Source organism: Ambystoma mexicanum, chromosome 7q (genome assembly GCF_040938575.1).
Source record: "Ambystoma mexicanum isolate Mex_15411 chromosome 7q, UKY_AmexF1_1, whole genome shotgun sequence".
NCBI lineage: Eukaryota > Metazoa > Chordata > Amphibia > Caudata > Ambystomatidae > Ambystoma > Ambystoma mexicanum.
Window position 1 is genome coordinate 171,033,349 of NC_090941.1, and position 25,865 is coordinate 171,059,213.

A 25,865-nucleotide genomic window follows, 5' to 3' on the forward strand; every position below is an offset into this window, starting at 1 on the left:
GCAGGAACTCCCCGCCTGATGCAACTCACCCAGCACGAGTGGTGTTGAAGTAACGTGCTGTAAGCTGCGAGTATGAGCACGTCACGAGAGAGCGGAAGCTGGATACATGGGAAACTGTAACCGAGGGATCCACGGGATGCTGCAGAGGTAAGAAAGTCATCGGTAAGGAGACTGGTTCCGATTCGCCAAATTCAAGGGAGAGACGAGTAGCAGACTCAAATGGAATTCCGAAGTTCGATACACAAAGATAGACGAGGATTCAGATGAAAGTAGGTAAGTAAACACTAATTAGTAGCAGCGTTCACCTCCTGCGAGTAGCGTTATAACTGTGTTGCCGGTGGACGGACCCTAACGTGCCGCGATCAGCTGGCCTGACACGTGACACGGTACGGAGCCGCGCGTCGCGTCTCCAAGGCAACCTCCAGCGTTGGAAACATGGAAGCGTGCTCCGCCTGCCGAAATCCAAACGGGCACTGCGGACGCGGGACCGATATGTTACAGTATCTGCCCCCGAAGGCCAGGGCAACCCCCTGGCAGCATGAAAAGCCTGCAGCAAGACAGGTGAGTGGATATGGCTCAAGGGTTCCCAAGTCCGGTCCTCAGACCCATACCCTTTCCAATCCACCAGATAGAATGGCCTGCCCCTGGAACATCGGACATCCAGGATAGCAGAGACCTCAAACTCTTCCTCCCCATCGACCATGACAGGCGCCGGTCGACGCAACAACCGGGTGCCAGCAAGGTACGGTTTTATGAGCGAACATGAAACACCGGATGGACTTTCTATGAGGGAGACAGGGATAGGCGGACTGCCGCAGGATTGACAATAGACGTAATAGGGTAAGGATCCACAAACTTTGGTAGCAAGAACTTCTTCCCTGGAATCCTCAGGTTCCGCATAGACAACCAAACCTTCATACCAGGCAGGTAAGTAAGGGCTGGGGACCTGTGCACGTCTGCATACTTTTTAGCCCTAGCCTAGGCGCGAAGAAGATGCAAACGTACATCCCGATGTATCTGGTCCATATCTCTTACACAGGGAAAAGCAGCCGGACTGCTTGCAGGTAAAGTTGGGTCAAGTGGCAACGACCGGGGGTGAAAACCATGCAAGGTAAAAAATGGAGACGAACCAGCAGCCGAGTGCAAGGAATTATTGTAAGCAAATTCGGCTTGGGGCAAGCCAGTGAGCCATGTGCACCGGAATTGGAGACATAAGCACCTTAGGTACTGTTCCATGGTTGAATTAAGACGTTCTGTCTGTCCATCAGTCTGTGGGTGGAAGGCAGAAGAAAACCGGTCTTCGATTTTAAGAGACGAGGTAAGAGCCTTCCAAAATTTGGAAGTGAACTGGGGCCCTCTGTCCGTCACAATGACGGATGGGAGTCCGAAACGTCTGAACACATGAGCAGCAAAGAGTGTGGCCAAAGCGGGAGCTGACGGCAATCCAGAGCAAGGAATGAAAATGGCATACTTAGTAAAGTAGTCGATGACCACCAGGATGGTGTCAAGTCCATTGATTGCCGGTAGCTCCACCACAAAATCCATTGACAGCATCTGCCACGTTTTATAAGGAACAGGAAGTGGTTGGAGAAGGCCCATGGGTTTGGACCGTGACTGTTTGCACTGAGCACATACCGCACAGGTCGAAATGTAGTCCATGACATCTCGAGACATCGAAGGCCACCATGACCAACGCCGAAGTGACTCCAGCGTCTTCTGATGACCTGGATGTGCTGCGACAACGGAATCGTGAGCCCATTGTAAAGCATGCAGCCGAGTCCTACCAGGTGGCACAAATACACGGCCTTGACTGAATGGCAAATCATCATGAATAACGAGATCGAAAGAGTCAACCTCCGCTGGGTTAGTAGCTACCCAATTCGTAATGATGGAGCGCAATGAGGGCTGAACAGAACATCCCCAAACAACGTTGTCAGATAAGAGAGGTCTGGCGTCTTTCACTGGATGTTGGACCGTAGCAGTTTGTCTTGACAAAGCATCTGCGGGAACATGTAGACGGGCTGGTCGGTAGGTGATGATAAAATTGAATTGAGAGAAAAACAAGTGCCAACGAGCTTGGCAAGCAGTGAGACATTTCATAGATTTGAAAGCAAGGAGACTTCTGTGGTCGGAATAAACGGTGACAACGTGTCTGGCCCCCAGGAGATGTCTCCATTCCATGAAAGCGTCTTTGATGGCCAAAAGCTCCCTTTCCGTGATAGGATAGTTTCTTTCAAAACTGGACAATTTACGGGGGTAAAAGGCGACAGGGTGCGTTTCTCTCGAATGTGGACAAGACTGTGACAATACAGCACCGAGGGCATAACCTGAGGCATCAGCCTCCACAATGAATGGCAATTCTGGATTCGGATGCTGCAAAACCGGGGCTGAAGTAAAAGCCTCCTTTAGCAGTTCAAAGGCCGTATGTGCAGCAGGAGTCCACAGAAACGTGGCTTTGGAGCTAGTCAGAGCTGTAAGGGGCGCAGCAATGGCGGAAAAAGAGTGGATAAAGCGGCGGTAAAAATGAGCAAACTCTAAAAAGGATTGTAATGATTTCACCGTCTTCGGGATAGGCCATTCCAATACCGCCTTTACCTTGGACGAACTCATCCTGATGCCTCGGTCGGTAATATCAAAACCCAGAAATTCCACTTCTGTGGTATGAAATACACATTTCTCAGCTTTTACATACAGATGGTTATCTCTCAATCTTTGTAGAACATTAAACACATGCTGTACATGTTCATGCATGGACTCAGAACAGATGAGAATATCGTTGAGGTAGACTACCACATATTGGTCTTGTATATCATGAAATACGTTGTTCATGAACGCCTGGAATGTAGCCGGGGCGTTACAAAGAACGAACGGCATCACCAGGTATTGGAACAGACCAAAACGTGTTTTGAATGCCGTTTTCCATTCATCACCACTTCGGATACGGACAAGATTGTAGGCACCTCGAAGATCGAGTTTGGTGAAAATTTTAGAGTTACCCAATTGGTCAACCAAAACTGAAATGAGAGGTAATGGGTACTGGTTTTTTACCGTTACTTCATTCAATGCCCTGTAATCGATGCACGGGTGTAAATCGCCCTCTTTTTTGGGCACAAAGAATAACGGAGAGGCCGCAGGTGATTTGGAAGGACATATAAATCCCATGGCAAGCGCTTTGTCAAGATAATCCTTCAAGACCGGATCTTCTTTTAAGGACAGATAATACACACGACCTGAAGGGATTTTTGCTCCGGGAACAAGATCTATGGGGCAGTCATAAATCCGGTGGGGGGGCAAGGACTATGCCCTTCCTTTATCAAAAACATCTTGGAATTTGGCGTATTCACTGGGAATAGCCGAAACCGATGTGAGTGTAATCGCCCCTAAGCACGCAGGAATAGTGTAGAGTGTCTGACTAGGAACCTCAGACACGATACCAAGAGTGGAAAGACAGGTATTGTTGCAAAAGGAAGATGGAAACTGAATCGAACCCAAAACCCAATCTATTACAGGATTATGCAATCGTAACCAAGGAATGCCAAGGATGACCTTGTATGCCGGAGCCGTGATAACATCAAAAACGATCTCCTCGGAATGACCTTCCGATGTGCACATGGAAATGGGAACGGTTTGCTGGGTAACTAGACCAGATATCAATGCAGAACCATCAACCGCACTGACGGATTCTGGGTGTTTTTTGTTTACCAGCTAAATTCCAGAGATCATGGCAAATTGTTGATCGATATAATTTCTGGTGGCCCCTGAGTCTAGCGTCACCGTAACAGGAAATGTAAGGCCTGCAGCCACCGAAAATGACACAGACAGATGAAATAATTCTGTCTGTTGATAAAGACGAGAGTCCAAGGCTAACCTTCCCGACTTAGGGACTCCAACTACTGTCGGGATCTGGTGTTTCCCACCTTCTTTTTGGGTTTCTTAGTACAATCAGGAAGGAGATGTTCGGAAGAGCCACAATACATACATAGATTATGACTATGGTGGTGTTCCCTCTGGGCAGGAGTAAGAGGCCCTCGAACGGCTCCTATTTGCATAGGTTCTGGTATAGGGACGACTGCCGTAGGGACCTCTGAAAGCAGGAAACAACGTTGGGTCTTTTCTCACCCTTCCGTTCGGCTCTGCGAGCGTCTATTTGGAGAACCATGTCCAGGAGTTCTCCAAATGCGGTTGGGACAATAGGAACCGTTGACAGAGTATCTTTCAACTCATCAGAAAGGCCCTGATAAAAAACAGCAGATTTCTTTTCCTCCGGCCAATCGGTTTCGGCTGCTAACTGATTAAAACGGGCTAGATAAGCCACTAGGGAAGAGGAGCCTTGTCTCAGTTTGAGCATCTCCAAATCTGAAGCTTGAGAAGTATATCGGGTGCCAAAAACCCTGCTCATGGTGGTCAACAGGGCATCACAGTTGTATAGCACATGACTGTTAGCCTCCAATAGGGGATTCGCCCAGGCAGCGGTGGTGCCTCCCAAATGGGACAAAATTAATTTAGCCTTGGTAGTAAAAGTGGTGAAAGAAGTAGGACGACACAAGAAATGCAGTTTGCATTGGTTGACAAATGTCCTGTAATGTTTTGGGTCACCCAAAAACCGTTCAGGTGGAGCCAAAGGGAATTGCGCTGAAAGCACTATTGGAGTAGCCTCTAGCCTGGTCGGAGGAAACCCGGAACCAGATGCAGTAGCTCCTGATGCCTCTGCCCCCTGTTGCCCGGAAGCAGCCAAGGAATGGATGGCATCAATGCGCTGTTGGAAATTGTCCTTCATGGAAGACATTTCGGCCCTCAAATCTGCAACAACTTGCAGCATCTGAGCCATTGCTTCCGCAGGATCCATGGCTTCTAATTCTGTAACTCACCAATAGCTGAACAGGCCGGGGCGTTGCTCGACCTCGAATCCGCAGATAAGAGGGAGCTGCTCCGGAATATAGTTCAACCCAAGCTGTGTGTCTCCAAACAAGGATACACTCAGAACCGGGTCTCCTCAACTTGAGGACCTCTTTTAGGCAATATATCACTTTGCTGTGGATGTAACAGACAGAGTGATGGATTACTCAAAAGAGCGGAGATACCCACACCGCTATAACAGGGCTGTAAGGAAAAAAGGAACACGTTAGTCAACCCGGAAAAAGGGTAGTGAATTGTTATCCTGTTCTAGATGTTATCTACCTGAAACCCCAGGGATGGAGTATAAAGGATGTTTCTCAAGATAGCCACCAACTAAGGAAAGTAGAACAGAAACAGCAATTACCCAGATATCCCTTAATTAATACAAAGTAATAATCGTAGTCATCAGTAGAAGCTTACCCTAGGGGGAGTAGGATGGTTTCAAAGTAAGGAAGACAACGACAGGAGAAAACAACAAACAGGATTGTTAGTACAGGAAAATACCCCGGACGGCAAGCGGCACGCAGCTAGAGCCGGGATGGTGCACTAAACAGGATAGCGTCCAAGTGCACTAGGGTCCAGTGGAGAAAACAAACACAGTTCCACACAGTAGAAGTCTCTATGAAGGTCAAGGTCCTCTTGAGTCAAGGAGAAAGTTTCAGGAGGTGAGAAGGACACACTTTTCTAATCCCCCTTCGGTAGGAGCAGAATGTTTACGAAATGAGAAACAGGGAATGGGCAAGGCTCACCTGATTGTTATCTTGTATTTCAGGCCCGAACTCCTCGCCTGATGCAACTCACCCAGCACGAGTGGTGTTGAAGTAACGTGCTGTAAACTGCGAGTATGAGCACGCCACGAGAGAGCGGAAGATGGATCCATGGGAAACTGTAAACGAGGGATCCACGGGATGCTGCAGAGGTATGAAAAAGTCACCGGTAAGGAGACCGGTTCCGATTTGCCAAAGTCAAGGGAGAGACGAGTAGCAGAGTCAAATGGAATTCCGAAGTTCGATACACAAAGATAGACGATGATTCAGATGAAAGTAGGTAAGTAAACGCTAATTAGAAGCAGCGTTCATCTCCTGCGAGTAGCGTTATAACTGTGTTGCTGGTGGGCGGACCCTAACGTGCCGCGATCAGCTGACCTGACACGTGACACGGTACGGAGCCGCGTGTCGCGTCCCCAGCGTCTCCAAGGCAACCTCCAGCGTTGGAAACACGAAAGCGTTCTCCGCCTGACGAAATCCAAATGGGCACTGCGGACGCGGGACCGATATGTTACACCAACTGGAGGAAGGAGATTTCCTGGCGACCCTCGATGTTTATTTTCACATCCCCATTCATCTCAAACACCAAAGGTTTTTGTGTTTTGTCGATCAAGGGCACCATTACCAGTTCAAGGCCCTGCCCTTTGGCCTAAAATTGGCTGCAAGGGTCTTCACCAAATACTTGGCCCCGGTGGCAGCACATCTATCCTTATCTGGACGATTGGCTCATCCGATCCCGCTCTTGCATGCTGGCAATCCAGCACACCGCGGAAACAATCCAGACCCTGCATTCTCTGAGATTCTCAATAAACTATCGGAAGACCTGCGTAGTGCCATCTCGGAACACACTATTCTTGGGTGCTTGCATCGACACACAAGTGTAGTGACTCCCTCGGAAGCGAGGGTGAAGGTTATCCTGGGAAAGTTCCAACGGCTAGCGATGGCTTCGGTTGCTACAGTCCGGTACATTGGATGCCAGATGGGAGCAAGTCACCGGCACATGGACTGACAAAATCGCCCTCAATAGGGCATTCTGTCAGGCCTTGCAATGGATGTCATTTCGCCCTCATCTCTCGCATGGTGCTCCCTTTCAAATCCCTGCATATCAGGCGACGGTCACGGTCGACATCTCCCTGGAGGTTTGGGGGCCCCACACAGGGCATTCTGACGCCAGAGGACTCTGGCTCCCGAAAGAGAAGTGGTTGCACATCAACATTCTAGAACTGCGGGCAGTCTTCTGGGCCCTTAAGTCTTTTAAGCCTCAGCTCCAGGGGAAGGTGCTGCCTGTCTTCACGGATAACACCACCACTGTGTTTTACTTCAGGAAGCAGGGTGGAAAGCTCTGCCCCGCTCTCTCCAAGTAGGCACAGAATCTGTGGCATTGGGCCATTGTTCAACACATGTTTCTCGTCTCATTTCACCCGGCAAGCATCCAGAACGCCATTGCAGACTCTCTCAGCGGGGAGTTGCAGTAATGAATGAGAGCTTCAGCAAGCGCAAGTGCCTCGTCTCTTCAAAGGGTGGGGAACCCCTCAAATCAACCTCTTTGCGACGGCTGCCAATGGCAAGTGTAAAGTGCTTGCCAGCAGGTATCCTCGGACAAGTAATCTGGGGGACGCCTTCTCATTCCCTTGGGAGTGCCTCTTCTGTACGCTTTCCCGCCAATTCCGCGGTTGCTATGAGTGATCAAGCAAGATGATGCTCTTTGCACCGGCATGGCCCAGGCACATCTGGTCCTCAGACCTTCTCCATCTATTGGTGGTTCCAGCCATCAAACTGCCTCCACTTCCAGACCTCCTCTCCAGAGGAGGAGGGTCAATCTTGCACCACGACACAGCCACAGAAGAGCTGTGCGTGATGGCGCCACAGCTTCTCCCGTACCTACTCTCGCTGGCCGAGGCTGGCCTTGCCCATGCATCTATCAAGGTCTATTTGGCTGCCATATCCTGGTACACCCAGGCTTCAGGCAAACTCTCCCTGTGGTCGCATAGGCTTGTTAAAGAGCTCCTCAAGGGCCTCTTCAGAACATTCCCTCTGGTGAAGGCACAGGCCCTGGCTTGGGAGCTAAATGTGGTACTGTTTAAATTTAAACTAATGGGGTCTCCGTTCAAACCTATACATGAAGTTTTGGTCATGGAAGACCACCTTGCTGGTGGCGATCACTTCAGGCAGGCGGTTCGGGAAACTGCAGGCTCCCTCCTGTAAATCTCCATATTTGTCGTTCCACTCAGCTTAGGTGGTTCTGCAAACTCATCCTTCGTTTATTCCAAAGGTAGCATCCGATTTTCATCTAAACGAGCCGTTGGTTCTTTGCAAATCCTTCTTCACCCGCTGAAAGGTCATTGCATTCGCTGGACATTGCGCATGCCCTGAAGTTCTATGTTGCACGCACGATGGACTTTCGAAAGACTTCTCAACTCTTAGTCAGTTTTGGACCTGTGTGTAACCCCCTTGTCGGGGGGATTAAAGAAAGGATCTACGGCGCGAGCACCGCTCCGGGGACCAGAAGGTTAGAGTAAGGGACCCTCGTGCCTAGAAAAAAAAAGAGACTGTTGGGAGCGCGAGCAGAGCGTTGGCAGGTCTGTTGAACCCTTCAATAGGGTTAGAGGTGCTCTGCTTGGCTCCTGACACCGCCGCTGCCCAGGCCTATAATGTGGCTCTCCCCTAATAGGCATGGGAGTGCCTTAAACAAACACTGCTGCCCCCCAGGTAGCTCCATCATCGCTGGGCCCCAGGCACCTCCAGTTACTGACGCTCCCCATTGCTTAGGTCGCCCAAAGTGTCTTTAGCCCTCATTGGGCTGATTTTAAATAAAGGGGCCACCTTTCCCCTGGCAGGTGGCCCACCTGGACTCCCTGGCCACATCCTGGCGGGCAGTCTTCTGGGCCCTTAAGTCTTTTAAGCCTCAGCTCCAGGGTAAGGTGCTGCCTGTCTTCACGGATAACACCACCACTGTGTTTTACTTCAGGAAGCAGGGTGGAAAGCTCTGCCCCGCTCTCTCCAAGTAGGCACAGAATCTGTGGCATTGGGCCATTGTTCAACACATGTTTCTCGTCTCATTTCACCTGGCAAGCATCCAGAACGCCATTGCAGACTCTCTCAGCGGGCAGTTGCAGTCCTGCCATGAATGAGAGCTTCAGCAAGCGCAAGTGTCTCGTCTCTTCAAAGGGTGGGGAACCCCTCAAATCAACCTCTTTGCGACGGCTGCCAATGGCAAGTGTAGAGTGCTTGCCAGCAGGTATCCTCAGACAAGTAATCTGGGGGACGCCTTCTCATTCCCTTGGGAGTGCCTCTCTCCCCATTGCTTATGTCGCCCAAAGTGTCTTTAGCCCTCATTGGGCTGATTTTAAATCAAGGGGCCACCTTTCCCCTGGCAGGTGGCCCACCTGGACTCCCTGGCCACACCTGGCAGATGTGGCCCAGGTTGAGTGGGCGGCTCCCCACACTGCCTCTGAGTACAGGGCTGCATTGGACATACGCAGCCGAGCCCATATGAAGATTTTGGGGCACCCACACACTATTGTTGCTGCTGCCTCCCACCCACTTCCAGAAGAGCCACCATCAAAGAGCGCAGGAAGAAGGAAGATCAAGAGAACAGCAAGGACCTTGATACAGCCCTCGGAGACGACTGTCATCGTAGGGGGGCAGTATGACCCAAAGGACAATGATTGGTTATAGATTAGAAATGTCTTTTTGAGGCTAAAGCGAAACTGCTTTTTTTATTTTACGGAGTATTTCCCAGCCTGACGACAGGGAATATTCATGATCATGTGAATCCATGACAGACCCATGCTAGAGAACAGGAGTTACAGGTAAGTAACGTGTTCCATTCAGAATTCTCAGTTTAGTTTTCAGCACTGCAATTAAGCAACTAACATTTTAAAATAATGATTTATCTAATATGTAAATATTTGATAGGCAATGCTGTGATATCATACATTAAAATACACGTACATGTATAAGCATTTATCATGGGCCTCCAACTCTCATCCTCCAATGTCTGTTATTGCCTTTCAGTTTCATGAATATTTCACGAATAATTTACTGTTTGAGACAATATACAACACATAAAAGAACGTTTGAAGCCACTGCAGTTGCAGCGGTTTGTCCACTGATAAATTACTACAGATAACATGTCTGGGGTTGGGGGGCAGGGAGGGTTCTTCCTTCAGGCATGTAACCAGGCCTCCCTTCACTTTATTCACAGGTAAATGTGGTCTGTCTTGAATATCTTGCTTTATTTTGTTTAACATTCATTCTAAGCAACAGCTTTAGGATTTTTCAAAATCGCTGACAAGTATTGTAATAAGACGGTGCCAGATTCACAAGTCCTGTTGCTCCTAACTGCTCTCTAGAAGAATTGCGCCCACTCTTAGAACATTTATAATAAATGGATGCATTTATTTTTATGGCTAGTATAACATGCAGTACCCTTTCGTTTTGACACTAAAGATCAAAACATACCAGCTTTCAACATGTTTTTTTTTAATGCAGCTGATTCAGTGGTGTCCTTTGTTAATATGGAAGAGAGTAAGGTGCTCTGCATCTTCTTTTCTCAACGTTGATGAATAGACAGGAGGCAGCACTGCTTGGAGGCTGCCTCTTCTCGAGTGCAGTTCCAGAAGCTTGGAGGGCCTACCCTATCCTTCGAGATGTAAACCAGCATTGTTTGTCCCTGTTCCGAACTTTTTGTAAAAAAAAAAAACCTGTTTTCCTATTTGGCTTCTCTTAACTTGTCTATTTTATGAAATGTTTATATAGCACTTGGATACGAATTGAAGGACAAATCTTCAAACACAGTTTTAATTAAATAACAAGTGTAAGTAAAGTGAAGGTTCTTGCACCACATTAGAGGGCTGAAATAAATCCTGGCATCCCTTCCATCTCTTCGGTTCTCAGGACCATCTTTCTGTTTAGAGAACATGTATACAAGCCAGAACTTTTTAGGTGAGCAGAACAAGTAATGCTAGTGTGACCATGAGTTGCTGTCTGTAAACGTACAGTAGTCTGTAATTTCATGATGCCTTATCTTTTGGGCAAATGGCTCGAGAGTGAAAGCGTAACATACACAATAATTTAAATCCTTGTTGAGAACATGCCTTGGGAGAATTAGCATTACTCGGTAGTTATTTTTTTTTTTATCGTAATAGCAATTGTGCAGCCTTTTTGTATCTGTCATCGCTTGAGGCATTTCAATGTTGCATCGTCTTGTTAAAATATAAAATGACTCTTGACAGAGAAAGCAAGCAGAACACTGATCTTGACAATGTTCTCATTTTAGGCAGCCATGTGTTACGTCCACGTAGCAGCGCTGGTAGCGGAATATCTCACTCGAAAAGGTAAGTCTTGCATTTTATTATTTTCTTTTTGGTGTTGGTGCATTTGCCACCTATGCGGTGAAAACATTGTTAACAGAAAAGAAAGTGTGGAAGTGGTGTGGAGAAGCAGGATATGTGGTTGGCATTGTAAATGGAAACACTGGGCATGAAACGAGCAAAGCATGAATTGTAAAGTTTGTATGCCTCTGCGGTTTAAATGAATGATCATGAGTTTCATAATAATTCTGCCAATAATGAGTTCTGTTAGAAAGCATGTGTGATTTCATGTTCTATCCAGCTATGTAGTGATTGATCCTCCTTTTTAACGGCTGAGCCTGTCGGTGTGCTGAGCTGCCTTTCTTTACAGACCCGCTTATAGTCGGGCCGGCGGCGGTCACGCAGCCGGCCTCACAGGTGCTGGGGGCCCAGCACCATTTTGGGATTGCCGGGGTCACCCGGACTTACTGGTGTTACAGGGTAGGCCATGGGGGTACGGCCTGAGTGCCAGGGGCACCTTGGATGCGGCAGCATTCTGGATGGTGGGTGCCTGGGCTGGACACAGAACACCAGGCTAGTGGACCGTGATCGCACTGTGTAGGCCTGTATGCCCAAAGTGAGGGACAGAGGCAAAAGGACTTCCATTGTTGGAGTCTGCATCCCTTCTGTTGCATGTGCCTGCAGTTGCTCCTTTTATTCGGTTGGGCCATAACACAGTCATGGCCCATCTTAAAAGGGCAATACACTTGGGAGGGACACATCATATTAAAAGGGCAATACACTGTTCACACATAACACTGCCTATCTCCCCCATGGCATTTACAGCAATTGTCTCCTGCCCTGTGCAAGCGACGCTGTCATGTGTCGTCGCTGTGCACCTCCAGTGGGTACTCTGGTGCATGAGTATGCCTTACGTACCCCGCACAGATACCCAGAGTGGCGCCTGTCGGGTTGCGTTGCAGGCCCTCCTGGCGGCCAAGCTTCATATCCATGGGTGCTGCAGTCTTGCAGAGCCGGCCTTTGCGAGAGGAACGTCTAGCTTGGCATGAGGCATGCACAGTAAGTCGTTGCAGCATTGCTAGTACAACACCCATTGGAGCCTTGTTCCTGTGCCGCCTCCATAAAATGCTAACCCGACCGAGCTTTGTGCGTCACTCATTGTGCTCTTTACCTTTTCGCTTTTTGCCAGTCTGGCAGCCTGAGGAGGTCTGTTGTCCTCCCTGCACTTTCTTCTCCTTGTTCTTGCCTCGTTGCTCCCCTGGGATCTTGTCCTCCTCCTTGCCCCAGTGCTTTAAGTTGGGTAAGAAATTGAGATGGGGGGCCAGGGGTGAGTGTCCCATGTGGGTGCGTGGCTCGCCTGACGGGCGTAGTCGAAGACTTGATGGGCGTGGCCTAAAGAAGAACATGTAAAATTGCACTGGTGTGGTCTAAAGGGTAGGAGCAAAAGAAAAGGATGAGAATAAAAGGGGATGGAGAGGATCAGAGAAGAGGGTAAGCAAAATAAAGGAGGCAAAGAAGAAAGAACAGGAAGGCAAGAATACGGAAAGGGAAGAGAAGGGGAAAAGAAGCCTAACTGTAGGTGCAGGGAAGAAAATGAAAGAATGAACTGAAAGAGAGGAGGCAAAGGAAATAGTGGAAAACGAAAGGAGATGGGGTGTAAAGGGGGAGAAGGGAAAGGCAGGCAGGATCAAAGATAAGTGGAAAGGGATAAAAGAAATATGAGGAGGCAAATGAAGTACGATAAAGAAAAGAGGTAGAGGAGTGGGGCCGGGAAGAGAATGGAAAAGGAAGGGAGAAGGAAAAGCAGCAGAGAAGGGGAAATGGGAGGAGGAAAGATGTGAAAAATTAAGAGGGCATTGAAAGGAAATATGAGAGAGATGGGAAAGGTGCAGTGGATGGACGAGAGGAGGAAGGAAGAGAAAACGGGGAGAAAGGACAAAAGGAGAGAATGCAACGTAGAAGCTGGTAGTGCTGTGGGAGGCTGTTTAGTTAGATCAAGAAGTTGGGGTAACGGGTTAGCTCCTGCTTGGATGTGTGAGTTCTTGCCGTCAGTGGATTGGTGAGAGGTGATGGTGAAGAAATTAATAGTTACTCACCGTAGTGACTAACGTGCTCTTAGTCCATAGTCCCCTTTCCTCCATACTGTATGGGTGTTCCTTGCGAGGGACGGGAGATGGAACCTTTTTCACCAGAAAAATCTTCTCCCCCTGTAAATTCAGAGGCATGCGGGGGCGCGGCCCTGGGGGCATGCACTCACCTTACTCTGCACACCGGCTCCACTCCTCAGTCCCTATTGACGCATCGACAATATACAACATTGCCTAATGACACCAGTATTATTAGGGGGAGGATGGTGGGACGTATGGAGGAAAGGGGACTATGGACTAACAGTACGTTATTCACTACAGTGAGTAACTATTAATTACTCTTATGTCCCGTCCCCTTTCCTCCATACTGTATGGGCGATTACAACTGAGTATAGCCCTAGGATGGAGAGGATACCCTCCTTAAGCAAACAGGTTTCTTAGAACCACCTTCCGAAAACCACGTCTGATCTAGAGGCAGCGTCCAAACAGTAGTGCTTAGAAAAAGCAGATGGGGTGTCCCAGGTGGCCGCCTTGCTGATGACTTGCCACGGTACATGCTGTTGGAACACAATGTCTGTGGCTTTGGCTCTGACCGCATGGGCATGCAGATTGGCCGGAACTGGCCTGTGCTGCCCCTCATAGGCCTCCTTGATGGCCGCGACCATCCACCATGCTATGGAGGTCTTGGAAGCTTGATAACCAGGCCTTGAGCCACCGAAGGTGATAAAGAGAGTATCCGACCTTTGAAATTACTTGGTCGTGTCCAGGTAGTATTTCAGAGCGCGTCTCACATCCAGACGGTGCAAGACCCTCTAAGGCTCATCCTTGGGGCTGGCCAAGAAGGTGGGTAAGACTATCTCCTCGTTTAGGTGGAAGGAGGAGGACACCTTGGGTAGGAACGCAGGATGCATCCTGAGGACCACCTTATCCCTGTGAAAGTGGTAATGGGGTCAGATGCTACCAGAGCCTGTTTTTTCGCTGACTCTGTGAGCAGAGATGAGGCCTACGAGTAGAGCTGTCTTTAGAGTGACCAGCCTGATGTCCGCAGACGCCATTTACTAGAACGGCTTGTGCGCCAAGGCGCCCAACACTACATTGAGGTCCCACACAGGGTGTGGCTTCTTTATTGACGGGTAGAGTCAGTGGAGGCCCGTCAGATGTCGCCTGACTAGCAGGTTAGAGGAGGAAAAAAGAGCCTCCCCTGAATTCCTGTAGGATCCTATGGTGCCAGATAGGTGCGGCATGTATCCACCTCCACTCCGGAGTGGGCGAGGTGTGCCAAAAAGTAGAGCACGTCTTCCAATGTGCACCTAAGGGGGGGTCGATCTCCTTGGAGTCAGGCCAATGACAGAATCTAGACCATTTGCTCTTATATTGGCTTCTGATAGCATTGCTTCTGGTGCCCTGGATGATCTCCAGGTTAGCCTGAGATAGGTTGAAGTGTTTCAGAGTGACCTGCTCAGGAACCACAATACGAGGGCTAGTTTGCGAGGAGCGGGGTGAAGCACCCTTCCCCTCTGCTTGGTCAGGACAGGTGCTGGGCCCAGCGGAAGGTGAATGGGAGGCCTGTCAGATAGGCTGAGTGGCTTGGAAAACCACTGTCTCGCCAGGCTACCACGGAGCTATCGGAATGATGCTGAGGTGACAAGATTGCTTAATCCTGCAGATCACCCTGTGAACCAGGGGTGTGGACAGAAAAGTGTATGCTGTCATGTAGTTCCATTGTATCTGGAATGCATTGCCCAGTGAGCGGGGTCCATGCCCCTGCCAGGAGGCAAACTGTGGGTATTTCCTGTTGTCCCGGGAGGCAAAAAGGTCCACCTGTCATGATCTCTGCTTCCAAAAGGTCAGGGTTTTCCCAACTCCCTTGGAAGCAGATCCATAACCCAGGTTCCGAGTGCCAACCAATCCCAATTGGGACCTTTTGGACCCAGTCCTGGCGCCAGTGGCACCAGGCTCATAAATATGCCCAGTCCCAGCGCTGGAAGCGCTGGGCTCATAATGCTTGGGTGGACTTACCTGCAGCAGACCATGCTGCTTACTTGCCTGCCAGTTGAGCCTCTGATCCTCTTCTGTTTGGAACTACTTTTCCTGTTGGGTGGGGCAGGAGCCACTCCCTAGATTCAGAACACTGGAACTCTTCTGGAAAGCAGGAACTCTTTTCTTACCTAGGCGTGGCTGTGGAAGGAGACACCTGAGCACTACAGGAGGCTATTTAAACCACACCCGATGGATGAATCTTGCTTTGCGTTATTCTGCATCCTCTGCAGCAGAACGCTCATCGTGTCTTCTGCATCTGATCCTGGGCCTAAGGAAAAAGGCTTACCATCCTGAATCCAGTCTTCAGCAACACCTATAAAGACAAGAAAGAACAGGTTAGCATTACGGTCTTCAGTGACAGCTCTTCACTTACCTGGTCCATCGGCTGTCACCAACGCCTCGCGCTGCATTCCGGCATCTGAAAGACAAAGGCTTACCTACTCTTCGTGCGCTCCGGAGGTCTTCACACTGCATTCCGGCATCTGAAAGACAAAAGCTTACCAACTCTTCGCACGCTCCGGAGGCCTTCGGCGCTGCCTCCCGCATCTGAAAGACAAAACAAGGTGCGTTTAAAGACATTGGGCAACTTTAATACTCACGTGCCATTACTCCTTTCCACATCTAACCCAGTGGGTATTCCGGCACCCTGCAGCCGCTCCGAACTTGTACCTGCAAAATAAAAAGACAGTTAGAGCGCATCGTGAAGCAGGCAACAAGCGCTTACTTACGTGCTTCCAGGCGCTTCTATTCATCACACGGGCTCCATCTTCAACTCACTTCAGCCCGTCATCCGCCATCGCCGGAACCCTGCAAAACAAGAGACATCATTACTAAAGACTTTAAAGACATTAGGATTACTCGAAACTTACCGTTCGTGCAGTAAACGACGGACAGCAGTCCTCTGAAGTCAAGAGGCCTGCTCCCCTTATCCAGTGAAGAAACTGGTTACAGCACCCTGCCCCGAGGCAGATGGAGAGCACGGCGTTCACTTACCTAAGGTGAGAGCGTTAACCTTTGGGGTTCTACAGGAGAAGAGAAAGGGAAGAAGAGAGAGACATTCAATAACCCAGTTCCTTAATCCCATATTTTCTATCTGCAGACATCTTACCCTTCGAGTCAGACATACAGTGCACAGAGGTCCAGCCCAAAGAGCCAGCCGTGTGTTACACATCACCTTTGAAGATACGGTATACGCCCAGTCAAGACTGGCGCCTCTACGGGAATCAGGTGAGCGTTACACCACCTGGGGATGCCCCCACCTGAGGAAAATCTCCTTCAGTACCAGGTCGTTCAATTTCCACTCGTAATTTTCCGCCCCCAGTCTGCTGAGCCTGTCTGCCTCCAGGTTGGACTCCTCCGGGAGGTGGACGGCGGTGAGGTAGATATAGTTCTCCAGAGCCCATTCCCACATGCTGACCGCGAGGACGCATAGTGGAGGGGGTCTGGTACCCCCCTGCTTGTTGACATAATACATGCTGGTGGAGTTGTCCGTCTGGATAAGTACTGCCTTGCCCTCTATGAGAGGGAGGAAGGCTTTCAGTGCCAGCCAAATGGCCTTCAACTCTAGCCAGTTGATGTGCGACTCCTGCTCCTGCTGGGTCCAGACCCCTTGGACGCTGTGACTGTCCAGTGTGGCTCCCCAGCCCTCTAGGGAGGAGTCTGTTGTGACAGTGACCTGAGGGAGAGAGTTCCTGAAAGGGCTTGCCCGCCGCAGGTTGTAATCCACAGACGACCAGGTGCGGTCTGGGTGAAGAAATGTAGGAATGGCTCCTCATCCTGTGTCTTGTGTGGGGTACAGCCAGTAGGACCGCTGCTACAATACCCAGTAGGTGTTAGTACCACCAAGTCAAGGTCATAGTCCTGGAGAGGAAGTGAGTAGTGGCTTTCTTGATGGCCGTGATCTTGTCCTCCGAGGGAAAGACCCTCTCGGAGCTGGTGTCCCAGATGAGTCCCAGGAAGGTCAGGTTTTGCGTGGGTTGCAGCCGAGACGTCTTGAGATTGATAGTAAACCACAGGTCGTGGAGTGTGTTCATAAGCGCAGAGGAGGTGTGGAGAATCAACTCCGGAGATTAAGCCCGGACGAGCCATTCGTCCAGGTATGGGTAGATGTGGTGGCCCTGGGACCTGAGGAGGGCTGCCACGGAGTTCATCAATCTGGTAAATACCCTGGGGGCTAAATTAAGGCCGAAGGGTAGCACCTTGTATTGGAAATGGCAGCCTATGAACCTGAACCGCAGAAAGGATCGGTGCGACTGCCAAATCGGGACGTGTAGGTATGCGTCCTTCAGATCCAGGGAGCACATCCAGCCTCCTCTGTTCAGTGTCTCCGCAATGAGAGCTGGCATAACCATCTTGAATTTTTGTAGCGGAAGGGAGAGTTTGAGGGTGGAAAGGTCCAACACAACTCTCAGGCCAGCCTGGTTCTTCTTCTGTTTGTCGAAAACCCTGGAATAGAAGCCCAATCCTCTCTGGGAGGCTGGGACTCCAACTGCCCGGCTTTCAATGAGCGACCGGATCTCCGCCAGCAGAGTTGCTGTCCCAATCTGTGGGAGAGGAGGGGAGGACGGAGGAGAGGAAGGGACTGGTAGGCGGTACCCCATTGGGACTACCGAGAAGATCCAGGGGACCATAATATTTTGGCACCAAAATTGCATGTGGGAGGCAAGCCTGCCCCCCACACGTGGACCCAAAGGGGCGTGTCATGCCGTCTTTCCCTCCGAGGCTGTTGCAGAGGAGGGGGCTTGGAAAAAGCCCTTGACCACCCCCCCCACACCCTCCCTTTTGTTGTTTACTCCGGTGCTGACTCCGAGAACTGTCAGGTTCTCTGGACCTCTGTTCTTGGAAGCCTCTAAACCCTCCAGACACCGACCCCTTGTTGGAGCGTTGATGTGACTAGGTGTATGCCTTGGGCGTGGCCTTTGTAAGAATAGATAAAGACTTAGCGGTTTGTGAGCTGTTCTTCTTTTTATCCAATTCTTCATCCGTGGTGGAGTGGAAGTGGTCACAACCCTTGAATGGAAGGTCCAATATGCGTTCCTGGATGTTGGGGTGAAACTTAGTAGCCTGGAGCTAGACCGTCCTCCTCATGTCCGTGGCAATCCAGATAGCATGGCCAGAGGTATCGATGTGGGCCACTGAGGACTCCATGATGTCCTTTGCTTCCAGCCTGGCTTCTCGTAACCCCACCTTGAAGCAAGCTTGCCTCTGTGGCAGAAGTTCTGTGAGGAAGTCCGCAATTTCCCGCCAGAGCCTTTGGTTAACGGCAGCCAGCATGGCATCAGCGTTGGCTTGACGCAGGTTCAAGAAGGCGTTGGAGTACAGCTTTTTCCTGTATGCCTCCAACATCTTCTCCTCCTTGATTAGCAGCGTCAAGGATGAAGTGGTTGAGGACGACTGGGGCTTAGAATAGAGTGACATCCAAGCGATCACCGTGGAGTGTGGCTGAGGATTAGCCGAAAGCAAGAGTGTATCCCCCTCCATCTTCCTGTACTTGACGTTGAGGCGCTGATTGACAGGTTGGGCCGAGTGTGGCTTGAGCCACCCCTTTTTGCCCTTTTTGGCCAGGGCAACAATGTCCTTGCATCGGGATCCCCGTCTTGGAGGGGGTTCTTAGGGTGAGGACTTCTGCCAAGACCACCTCCTCCGGCTGTTCGACCTCGGGCTGAGTAAGGCCCAGGTATTCTGCCAGGGCTGCAAAACGTTCGTGGAAGGCCTTTGCTGAAGATGGCATGTCGGGGTCGTCCTCCTCGTCTGTGTCCACCTGGTCCAGAACTGGTGGAGGGGTATTGGGCACCGTGGGCTACAGTGTGGAGACCAGAGCCGGAGGCTGCTGCAGAGGCTGGTGTGGAACCCCCTGTACCGCCAGACACAGAGGGGGGCGGAATCAGAGGGTCCGGTAAGGGCAGCGCAGGCAGCGCTGAGGCCTGCGGCACCGGAGCCATTGGAGGAATGACTATGGGTACCTCTAGGGTGACCTGAGGGAGCATGTCCCTGATAACATCCCGAAAGATGGTCTCCATCTGGGGAGTTCGCATCAGCGCTAGGAAACTTTCAAAGAACTTGTCGGAGGCTGAACAGGGAGCAGGGGATATTGACGGAGTGGCTGACGGCTGCTGGGGCCGGGGCACACACTGCCTGGGATACAGGGGAAACCTGCCCTGCGCTGCTGACGGATAAGCTGTAGGCGACGTACCTGGTTGACACCAGTCTCACCTTGTGACTCGTTTCTCCACCTGCTCTGCTAGAGGAGGTATTGGACGAGCGGCCATCTTGTCTGGAGCATTGGCCATTTTGTCGAGCCACGTGCCGAAGTCGTGGTGCCTGGCTCGCTGGAACCAGCCCCATCCAAGACGTCTGGTGTTGGACCATAATGCCTATCCCACACCTGAGGCCGGGGCCTGAAAGGCGTGTTGCCCTCGGCAGAGCTGCTGGTAGTGCTGCGTAAAGGCGCCGCCTCGGACATGATGCCGGTATTGGGGCGTTGCCGCTCGGGATTAACCCTGGTAGAAGAACCTTGCAGTCCCTCAGCACTGGTATTGGAAGGATCCAGAGACCCCTTGGCCGTGATGCCAGTAGCTCGACTAGCCTCGGTACGTGTGCTACAACCCGATAGGTTCCTCCTGTTCGGGCGCTTCTTCGGAAAGGAGTCGGCTTTGCAGGGTGCAATGGTGAATAGAGGCCTTGTCTTTGACCTCGAGTGATGTTTGACAAAGTCCTTCAGGTCCTCCCTAGGTGACTTCTGGAAGAGCTCCCTCCACCTAGCTAGCCTGTTCTTTAGTGCCCGTGGAGTCAGGGCGTTACACGTGGAACAACCTTCCCAGCTGTAGTCGGGGCCAAGGCAGTGGAGGCAAAGGGTGTGGGGGTCGGATGTTGGGAAGAGCCCCTCACAGGCTGGACACCTGCTGAAGCCCGCTGAAGTCGCATGCGCCGGGGAGGAGCGTGGCGTTGGAGGGCCAAGTATCTAAAAGAAGAAGAAAAAGACAAGATAGAAATATATCCGGGGAAGAGTGCGTGATATTACACGGCCAAAGCCAAACCTAGGAGCGCTGGTGAAATCGGCCCGTACCCGTCGACACCGAAAAGGGGGGAGGAGCGTGGCGTTGGAGGGCCAAGTATCTAAAAGAAGAAGAAAAAGACAAGATAGAAGAATATCCGGGGAAGAGTGCGTGGTATTACACGGCCAAAGCCAAACCTAGGAGCGCTGGTGAAATCGGCCCGTACCCGTCGACACGGAAAAGGGGGGACCGAGGAGTGGCACTGGTGGGCGGAGTCAGGCGAGCAAGTGTGTGTGTGTGTGTGCGCGTGTGTGCGCGCGCAGGGGAAGGGCCGATGGAAAGGAAGACAGAATAGAAGGAAAAGCAGGGTGAGATTGGAGGCAAAGGAATGAGGAAGAACAATGACAGGCTTCAAAGAATGCAAGCAAATGGAAAGAAAGAGAACAAAAAGGGGAATGGAAGAAAAGGGGAAAGACAGAAGGGGGGACGAGATGAGGGAAATAGAAGTGGGAAAGTAGAGAGAAGACAGGGAGAAGTAGAAGGCCGAAAGGAACCAAAGGACAGAAGGGGAACTGAAGATAAGGGGGAGGATAGGGTAAAGGGAAGGGAGAAGGGGAGGCAGAGACGGGTGGAAAGTAATATAAGGGAGAATGGGAAGAGAATGGGAAGAGAGAAAGGGGTAGAAAGAGAAGGCCATGGAAAAGTCAAGGTGGAAGAGGAGAAGAGAAGGGGAAGGAAGAGAGACAGTGGAAGGAGCAGGGGAAACAAGGAATAGAGAAGTTGGGAGGAAGCAGAGGGAGAGGGTGGAAAGGAAGCGAAAGAGGTGGCGATGAAGAGAAGCAGAGTGAAGCGGGTGGGAGCACAAAGGCAAAGAGGACAGGAAGGGAAGGATACAAAAGAGAAAGGAAGGGGAAGGTAGGAAAGAAGGGGGAATGAAGAGACGCAAGAAGGGGAAAGATAGAAGGGGAAGGAAGAGTCAAAGGGAAAAGTGGAGAAGGGAAACAAGTGTGGGGGAAGAGAGGACGAGCAGAAGCAAAGGCCAAGAGAGTAGGGCAAGAGAAAATTGCGAAGGAAGAGAAGGGGGAAATGAGAATGGGAGATGGGGAAAGGAGAATGGGAGATGGGGATGGGATGAGGAGGGGATGGGGAAGGGATTAGATGGGGAGGGGAAAGGAAGAGAGAAGAGGGAAGAAAAAAGGAAGAGTGCGAGAAAAGGGGTAAATGGTGAGAGAAGGGGTAAATGGTGAGAGAAGGGATCGGAAGGGAGAAAAGGGAAGAGCAGGTAAATGAAGAGAAGGATCAGAAGAGAGAGGGAGACGAAAGAAGTAGAACATGATGAAAAGAAGTCTGAGGGCGAATTGTGCGGTAAAGGCTGAGAAACAAGAGGAAAAAGACAGGGAATTGAATGAACACGGAAAGAGCGAGGAAATGTGAAAAAGCTTGGAATGATTCAGTGAAAGGAGAGTATGTTTTTCCTTTTTTTTAGCACATTTATCAGCAAGTGATTAACTGATGTGCAAAGAAAAGGATTTTTTTGTAACTTAACTGGTCGTGGCGTATCTCGCCGGTGCAGCATGAGATCCTCTCTCCTCGCTTCTCCGCTCGTTGGTTCCAGGTTCAGCAGGCAAGGCCAGGCCAAAATGGCACCCGGGACTTGGGTCTGCAACTTCCTCTTGCGAGGGGTCAACAGAGGAAGTTTCAGTAACTGGCACTTTCTCCTGCAAAAATGCTGCTTAGAAAAACAGAAGAGATGTTCCTAACAGGGTGGCAGAGCCCAAATTATTTAAATTATTTCATATGGATCTGTTTTTTAAGGAAAAATTAGAAATTAAATACAATGGTGTTCTTCATGTACATTCAGCACACAGATTATTTAAGCACACTCTTAGCGCTTTGACTTAAGAGTATTTTTTTTATTTTTTGGGGGAAATTTCAGTTTTATTGGTTTTACAAACGGGAATTTCAACAGTGTCATACAAACATTGCTTACAAAGCAAATTATGAAAAAGAAACCATATTGTCATTATAACCTTATGTAACTAGAAGTAGATGTATCTTGATGCCTCACCTTCCCCTCTTGCATACCCGCAAGCGAGACGGAAAATGTCCAATTGCTTCGCATTATAGTCTTTAGCGGAACCTTAGCATTATTAATAAACAAAGGCACTTATATAGAAAGAAACGGCTTTTGACAGGCACAATCAGCTAATTAGATAAGTCTTATTGATCATTTTGGCACATTATGCACACAAGTGTTCATGTAATATATTTGGCACGGAACTCAGACCATTCGTTTTCAATAGAGGTGCGATCTCCGTGAAGGGCGGCAGTTAAACTGTCCATTCTAAAAATATTGCGGGCAACACTCACCCATTCTGCCTTAGTGGGAAGGGTTGATCTTTTCCAAATCATCGTGAGGCAGGCCCTTGCGGCCAGCAGTAGCCCTAATACCATTTTGGGAGCCTTCAAGATTGTCTCATCATCTTCCACTAGGCCAAACAGGACCAGTAAAGGCTGTTTTTCTCTCTCCTCCTCCTCCAATTCTTTGATCCAGCTATGGATTTCGTCCCAGTATTTTTGCACCGCACCACACCCCCACCACATGTGCCAATAGTCTGCCCTCTGCCCGCAGCCCCTCCAACAGTATGGGCTCACATCTTGGTACATTTTGGCAAGTCTGAGCGGGTCGTATTGCCACCTATATAAAAGTTTGATTGTGTGTAACGTCTATTGGCAAGATACCAATGATTTTGCTGTCTGTCTGCATATTCGCAGCCATAATTCTTGTGAGAGATGTCTTCCCAGGTCAGTTTCCCATCTGATTTTTAGATTGGTCGAGGGGGCTGTGTTTACCCCTAACAGTGCTGTGTACATTGCGCCTATTAAGCCTCTGGAGCCTTTGCAAGTGTCCACATTTTTTTCGAAGGGTGTAAGATCTCTTTGTAATTGTTCCTTCCGTATTTCTCGTGTCATAACCCCTTTTAATTTTAGGTATTGAAACACTGACAGTGGGCCTATGGCAAGTGCTTCTTCAAGATCTTGTATTTTTATGAAGGCTTTGTCTCTCCATAATTGTCTGGCTCTTTCCAGCCCAGCCTCGTACCATGACTGGTAGCTCAGTGGTTCAGGTATGTCATCAGGGATTCCTGGCACCCAGAGGTGTCCCAGCAGAGAGGGCCATGATGTGTCCCCTTTCATGTCTTTATGTGGTTTCCATATCGCCCAGATGGTCCCAAGGATGGGGTGATTTTTGATACGGGAAACGGGAGGAAACGCAAGGGGAAGGAGGAACAGTGAGAAGGAAATGGTCAACGGAGCGAAGGGAGCGGGAGTAGAAGGAGAGGAGGGAGGAGAGATAAGGAGGAGCAAGACCATGGAGGGATTTGAAGACAAGGCAGAGAAAGTAGAACTTTAGTTGTGAGTGGAAAGATAGCTAGCCAAGGTGAGAGAGCGAGGAAGAGATGGAGTCACGGGAGGTAAGGAGACAAAGGGTACGGACAGCAGAGTGGTATATGGATTTTAGAGGGGTAAGCTGAGAGGCGGGAAGTCCAAAGATTAGAGAGGAGCAGTAGAAGAGGCGGGAAAAGATGAGAGAGGAAATTAGGAGTTTGGTGGCGTGGAATGTGAGGGAGGGACGGATTTTGCGTATATTGTAGAGGTGGTATCGGCAGGAGCGGGAGGTGAGTGAAATGTGTTGTGAGAAGGTGAGAGAGGAGTCAAAGAGAACGCCTAGATTACAAGCTTGGGGGGAGATGGGGAGATTGGAGGGAGGAAAGTGAATGAAAGGAGGAGGGGAGGGAGGGGGTAGAGAGTTAGAGGGGAAGAAAAGGACTTCAGTTTTATCGGTGTTAAGAGAGAGAAAGCGGGAGGACATCCAGTTCTTGATAGCAGTGAGACAGGAGGAGAGTTTAAGGTGGAGGTCAGGTGAGAAGGAGGAGAAAGAAAGAGTTGAGTATCGTCAGCATAAAAGTGGTGAGAATTGCCAAACGAAGAGATGACAGGGGCAATGAGAGAGGTGTAAAGAGAGCAAAGGAAAGGACCAAGTACAGAGCCTTGAGGAACACGGTAGTTAAGGGGGAAGGAAGGAGAGGACTGGCCTCCCCACGATCCAGCAAAGGAATGCGAGGAGAGGTAGGAGGATAGCCATTTTAGAACAGGGCCGTTAAACCCGAAGGAGGAAAGAGTATGAAGCAGGAATGGGTGATCGACAGTGTCAAACGCTGCAGAGAGATCAAGTAGAATAAGGATAGAGGATTGCTTAGCATGTCGAGCAGAGAGGAGTGGGTTAAGGATAGGGGTGAGAGCAGTTTCAGTGGAATGTTTGGGACGGAAGCCAGATTGGAAGGGAAGAAGGAGAGAGGAAGAAGTAAAAAAGGATGAGAGTTGAGAGTAGGCAAGGCGCTCAAGAAGCTTAGAGAGGAAAGGTAGAAGAGAAATAGGTCTGTAGTTAGCAGTGAGCAGGTCGACCACCCCCCCACCCCCCAACCAACCCGCTTGAATGCTGTACTCACCGGTAGCGGCACTTGGCTGTATGTAGGAGCCTCTTCCTCTACGACCCCTCGGGACTCTTGCTCTGGTTGGGAAGAAGGTGTCTTGCTGACTTGCTTCCCAATATTGAGCACGCTTTCCTTGGGGTCTGTGTTGGAGGTTATAACGACCGGACGACCTACCCCGGTGGCGTCCGGTCCTGGCAAAAACCCTCCCCCCGGAATATCTTCCTAATGGAGCTCTGTGCTTTCTCCAATGCTGAATAAGTTCCGACAAGCTTTTTTCAATCTGACGACAGGGTTGTCTTGTCCTTGGGGAACAGCGTTTACCCTTTCCACCGTGCTCAGGCGGGGGCGGGGGCAAAGAGTCTTTGCTCTTCCAAGCCATCTTACACCCCTTTTGTTCAACCCCTCCTTGGGAGTGTCCAGCTGATGTGCCTTTTCCAGGGCTGTTCGCCCATCTTTTTCTTGATGCTAGCTGCTACCTTTGCTCCGCCATCAAAGCTTCCAGCATGTCCAGCCTCTGTGTTATGGGTTGTACCCCTTGGGACACTGCTTGAGATAATGAGTCACCCAGGACCTTTTTAAAAGTGAGTGACAACTCAGTCTCCTGCTGGAAGGGCTCTTCCAACCATTCCTCCTCACTCCACTCTGAAGTTGTTGAATGGGACCCCTTTGGAGCCTCATAGTGAGCATGATCCTGCGTGGTTGGCAGAGCCCACTTTCAACTGTCAGCTGAGATAAATAGGCTCCCACGCAGAGTAGATGCAGCTGCCAACACTCTGTGCCTTCCGTAGCACCAATTATAGATGAAAGATTTTCTCTTTTTTTTTTTTAGTTGTCCGTAATCAGTGTGGCAGTTAAAAACAGACTCAGAGGATGCCGGGAAGCTTGAAAGCCTCCCTGCTCCTCTGCATTTTAGCGCCCGCCGGTTTCGCCAGCGCGGCGCGTATGCAGAGAAACCTGAGGAGCGTGCCGGGTGCCTAATACGAGTGTGTTCGCTCGTGGATCTGGCCCCCGACTCCCTGGAATAAATACAACCTGTACTCCCCTTGAGGTAATTCGCTTGCGAGTGATCTGTTTATCTTCCGCAAGGATTGTTTGCAAAGTTATATGAGTGCACGTGTTTAAACCTGCTAAGCAAATGAACGTATACCATGGATTTATGATCACTCTACGCTAACACGTAAATTACTAATTTCCAAGTAAACAAGACAACATTACACTGCCTTACTCATAAAAACCTACTCCATAATGTAAAACACCACATTTAGAGTAA

At 50.0% G+C, this 25,865-nt stretch overlaps 1 protein-coding gene across 9 annotated transcripts in view; it reads left to right on the top strand.

The window, feature by feature from the left end:
• The window catches only part of DOCK9 (dedicator of cytokinesis 9), a 2,709,375-nt gene that overhangs the window by 2,258,354 nt on the left and 425,156 nt on the right, over nt 1-25,865 (top strand). For all 9 annotated transcript variants that reach the window (XM_069639825.1, XM_069639823.1, XM_069639827.1 and 6 more), the window contains one exon: nt 10,945-11,002. In XM_069639825.1, the coding sequence (XP_069495926.1) occupies nt 10,945-11,002 (58 nt within the window). The remainder of the gene's footprint in view (nt 1-10,944; nt 11,003-25,865) is intronic.